The following is a 5,005-nucleotide window of genomic DNA, read 5'->3' as shown; positions in this document are numbered from 1 at the left end:
AATGGGAAAAATGGGAATGGGAAAATGGGAATGGGGAAAATGGGAATGGGAAAAATGGGAATGGGGAAAATGGGAATGGGAAAAATGGGAATGGGGAAATGGGAATAGGAAAAATGGGAATGGGGAAATGGGAATGGGAAAATGGGAATGGGGGAAATGGGAATGGGGGAATGGGAAAATGGGAATGGGAGAAATGGGAATGGGAAAATGGGAATGGAAAATGGGAATGGGGAAATGGGAATTGGGAAAACAGGAATGGGGGAAAAATGGGAATGAGGGGGAAATGGGAATGGGAATGAGGGGGAAATGGGAATGGGGGAAAATGGGAATGGGAATGGGGGAAAATGGGAATGGGAAAATGGGAATGGGAAAATGGGAATGGGAGAAATGGGAATGGGAAAATGGGAATGGTGGGAAAATGGGAGTGGGAATCCTGGGAATGGTGGAAAAATGGGAATGGCAGAAAAATGGGAATGGTGGAAAAATGGGAATGGGAACCCCGGGAATGGTGGAAAAAAGGGGTGGGAAAGCAGAAAATTGGGAATTTTTTGGAACAGAAAAATGGAAAAGCGGGAAAGGCTCCGGCTTTTTTTCCAGCTCAGATATTCAATTCCTGATTTGTTTTTGGGTTTTTTTTTTGGGATGGGGCAGCAGAAAATGAGGAATTTTTTAATAGAAAAACCTGGAAAATTGGGGAAAAAAAATCTCGTTTTTCCGGGATAATTCCGGATCAATCCTGCCCAGGAGATTGAGATAAAAATATCCTAAAAAAACCCAAAATCTGGGATAAATCCCCAAAATACCTGAAATGACGGCGATTTTCCAGGATCCGTGCTCCTCCAGGGCGATCCGCTCCGCCTCTTCCATCAGCAACATCCCGAACCCCTGGGAGGGGAAAAACGGGAAAAATGGGGAAAATACGGGAAAAAATGGGAAAAATATGGGAAAAAACCAGGAAAAAATGGCAAAAAAATGGGGAAAATACAGGAAAAAAATGGGGAAAAGATGGGAAAAAATGGGAAAAAATAGGAAAAAATGGGGAAAATACGGGGAAAAATGGGGAAAAAATTGGGAAAATATGGGAAAAAATGGGGAAAAACCGAAAAAAAGGGAAAAATGGGGAAAATACAGGAAAAAATGGGGAAAAATGGAAAAGAAATTCTGATATCGCAATTTTTTGGGAATTTCAGTAATTCCAGCTTACCTGGTGCTGGAATTTTTTGGTAATTCCGGGCATACCCGATACTGGAATTTTTCGGGAATTTTCCGGTAATTCCGGCGTACCTGCTGTTGGAATTTTTCAGGAATTCTGGGGTACCCGATACCGGAATTTTTCGGGAACTTTCCAGTAATTCCGGGTGTACCTGGTGCTGGAACTTGGCGGGAATTGTGGGCATACCTGATACCAGAATTTTTCGGGAATTTTTTTGGAATTCTGGTGTACCTGGTGCTGGAACTTGGCGGGAATTTTTTTGGAATTTTCCCGTAATTCCGGGCGTATCCGGTGCTGGAATTTTTCAGGAATTCCGGGGTACCTGGTGCTGGAATTTTTTGGGAACTTTTTGGGAATTTTCGGGGAATTTTTCGGGAATTCGGGCGTAGCTGGTGCTGGAATTTTTCAGGAATTCCGGGGTACCCGATACTGGAATACTTCAGGAATTTTTCGGGAATTTTCCGGGAATTTTTCATGAATTTTCCGGTAATTCCGCCGTACCTGGTGCTGGAACTTGGAGGGGTCGCGGCTGCTGACGGGCACCACGCTGCCGTAGACGTGCAGCTCCCGCACCACGGAGACGCCGCCCTTGAGCTCGGGCCGGAAAGATTCCCCGGAGCATCGGCGCAGCCGCAGCAGCCCCACGAGAATATCCCGCTCCGGGTCCTCGTAGGACAGGAACGTCTCCCAACCTCCATTGGCCACGTAATCCCGACGGACCAGCTCCACCTGCGCCCGGAAAAATCCCGGAAAATCCCGGGAAAATCCCGGAAAATCCCGGAAGATCCCGGAGAAATGTTTAATTGGGGTTTTGGGAAAATCCCAGAGAAATGTTTTATTGGGGTTTTGGGAAAATCCCGGAGAAATCCCGGAAAATCCTGGAAAATCCCAGAGAAATGTTTAATTGGGGTTTTGGGAAAATCCCAGAGAAATGTTTAATTGGGGTTTTGGGAAAATCCCGGAGAAATGTGTAATCCGGGTTTTGGGAAAATTCCGGAGAAATGTTTAATTGGTGTTTTGGGAAAATCCCGGGGAAATGTTTAATTGGGGTTTTGGGAAAATCCCGGGAAAATGCTTAATTGGGGTTTTGGGAAAATCCCGGAGAAATGTTTAATTGGGGTTTTGGGAAAATCCCGGAGAAATGTTTAATCGGTGTTTTGGGAAAATCCCGGAAAATCCCGGGAAAATGCTTAATTGGGGTTTTGGGAAAATCCCGGGGAAATGTTTAATTGGGGTTTTGGGAAAATCCCAGAGAAGTGTTTAATTGGGGTTTTGGGAAAATCCCGGAGAAATGTTTAATCGGGGTTTTGGGGGAGAAGAGGGAATTTTGTGGGTTTTGGAGGGGTTGGGAGGGGTTCCAGGAAGGGAGTTGTGGGTGGGGATGGCAGAGATGGGATTGGTCATGGGGGAGGGTTCTGGAGTGGTTTGGGTGGGATTGGTGGAGATTCGATCCCAAATCACATCCCAAATCCTATCCTAAATCCCATGGATCCCAAATCCCATTCCAAATCCCATTCCTTTGATTCCAGCCCATTCCATCCCAAATCCCATCCCATCCCATGGATCCCAAATCCCATCCCATCCCATGGATCCCATCCCATCCCATCCCTTTCCCCAATCCCTCTCCAGCTCTCCTGGAGCCCCTTTAGGATCGGGAATGGGATTCAAGCATTCCCTGGATCCTGGAATCCCCCGGAGCTGCATCCCATGGGATTTTTCTGCCGGGAATCCCAGCCTGGAGCCATCCCAGCATCTCCAGGGAATCCCAGAATCCCGGGATGGTTTGGATTTGGGATTCCCAGAGCTGAAATCCCACCCCGCTCCAATCCCGACAATTCCCGCGATCCCAAATCCATCCTGGGACATTCCCTGGGAATTCCTTCCCAAGATCCCAATAAATCCCCCCTTTCCCAGGGAATTCCCTCCATTCCCGGCTCTCCCAGCCCCAGATCGGATCCATCCCCACCCCGACTCCTCCCTGCCAAGGAATTTTGGGATCCAGGCCCAAATGGGAATAACCCCCCAAAAATGGGAGTGATTTCCCAAAAAATGGGAATAATTTCCTGAAAAACAGCAATAATCCCCCCCAAAAATGGGAATAACCCCCAAAAATGGGAATAATTTCCCAAAAAATGGGAATAATTTCCTGAAAAATGGGAATAATCCACTAAAAACACAGCAAAAATCCCCCCAAAAATGGGAATAATCCCCAAAAATTGGCCATGGATTCGGAGCGTCCTCCATCCCACAATCCCGGCACGGTTGGGATGGGATTCCCGGAGCTTCCATCCCAATCCCAAAAATTCCCAAAATTCCCAATCCCGCAGGGATCGGGGCCATCGCTCCCAATGTTCTTTGTTCCCTGATTCTTCCATCCCAAACCATCCCAGAATTCCAGGAATTCCCAAATCGGACTCTCCCAACCCCACCATTTTCTTTTTTTCAGCCTTTTTTCCATGGAATATTTTAGGATTTTAGGAAGGGAACCCCCCCAAACTAAATGAACCCCCTCAGGTGGAAATAAACATTTCAACATCCGTTCTTTGCCCAAAAAATCATGGAATTCATCCCAAAAAAACCCCAAAAAAACGGGAATTCACCTTGCCCAACACCCATCCTCCTTCCTGCTGGTGATTCCCAAATCCAGGTTTTATCAGGGAAAAATGGAATGTGGATATTTCGGGATGAAAACAGTTTTTCCACCCCAAAATGCCCCGGGAAAAATCAATGGAATCCATAAATTCCCACCCCAAATAAATCCCATCCAAAATTGATGGGAAATCGGATCCAGCTACAAAAATAATCCGAGAAATTGGGAAAAATTCCAGAGAAAATGGAAAAAAAGGGAATTTTCTTACCTGGTAGGGCCTCACTTTGTGGTGGATTTCCTGAATCCCGACTTCCCTCGTCCTCACGTCGCGGCACTGGGAGAAGGAAAAGCGGGAATAATGTGAGGATCCCAGTGAGGAAATTCCTGGAAAATTCCCAGAAAATTCCCGGAAAATTCCTGGATAACTCCTCAATAATTCTTGGATAATTGCCAGAAAATTCCTGGATAATTCCTGGATAACTCCCAGATAATTCGCATAAAATTGTCGGATAATTCCTAGAAAATTCCTGAATAATTCCCAGAAAATTCCTGGATAATTCCCAGTAAATTCCCAGAAAAAATTCCCATATAATTCCCAGAAAATTCCCAGATAATTCACAGATAATTCCCAGGTAATTCCTGGCAAATTCCCAGATAATTCCTGAATAATTCCCAGGTAATTCCCAGACAATTCCTGGATAACTCCCAAATAATTCTTGGATAATTCCCAGAAAATTCCTGGCTAATTCCTGGATAATCCCCAGAAAATTTCCTGGACAATTCCCAGATAACTGAATATTTAATTCTATTGACTTTATTTGATTTATTAATTATTTTTATTAATTTCTATTATTTAACCTCTCATATCCATTGACATATTATTTTATTCTTAATTCATTATTACGTTCCATTAGTCAGAAATTATTCAATTGATTTAATTTTATTATACTTCATCAATTATCTCCAATAAATACTATCATTGGTCGTTATTATTATTTATGAAATATTTTAAATGATCATTAATTATGATCAATAATTATTTTAATTAATAAAAAATGAATTTTTTAATTGACCTGCGTGCCGAGATCCTTCATCCGGGCCAGGGCRAGCTCGCGGAGGTTCCCGTGCTCCACCCCGGAGCTGACCAGAGGCATCGGGATATCCCTGCGGAGAAAATCCCAACGGGATCAGCCGGAATTCCC

At 44.5% G+C, this 5,005-nt stretch overlaps 1 protein-coding gene across 1 annotated transcript in view; it reads right to left on the bottom strand.

Annotated features, from left to right (window-relative positions):
- The window catches only part of LOC130586158 (elongator complex protein 3-like), an 8,719-nt gene that overhangs the window by 531 nt on the left and 3,183 nt on the right, over positions 1-5,005 (bottom strand). Inside the window, exons 2-5 of the mRNA XM_057386878.1 lie at positions 4,877-4,967; positions 4,072-4,137; positions 1,715-1,942; positions 804-885 (exon numbers count right to left, since the gene is read on the bottom strand). Of these exons, the coding sequence (XP_057242861.1) occupies positions 804-885; positions 1,715-1,942; positions 4,072-4,137; positions 4,877-4,957 (457 nt within the window). The 5' untranslated portion in view covers positions 4,958-4,967. The remainder of the gene's footprint in view (positions 1-803; positions 886-1,714; positions 1,943-4,071; positions 4,138-4,876; positions 4,968-5,005) is intronic.

This window comes from Malurus melanocephalus, unplaced genomic scaffold (assembly GCF_030028575.1).
Source record: "Malurus melanocephalus ecotype Western Australia unplaced genomic scaffold, MMel_1.1 scaffold_1086, whole genome shotgun sequence".
Classification (NCBI taxonomy): Eukaryota; Metazoa; Chordata; class Aves; order Passeriformes; family Maluridae; genus Malurus; species Malurus melanocephalus.
This window is presented reverse-complemented; position numbering and strand designations above follow the sequence as displayed.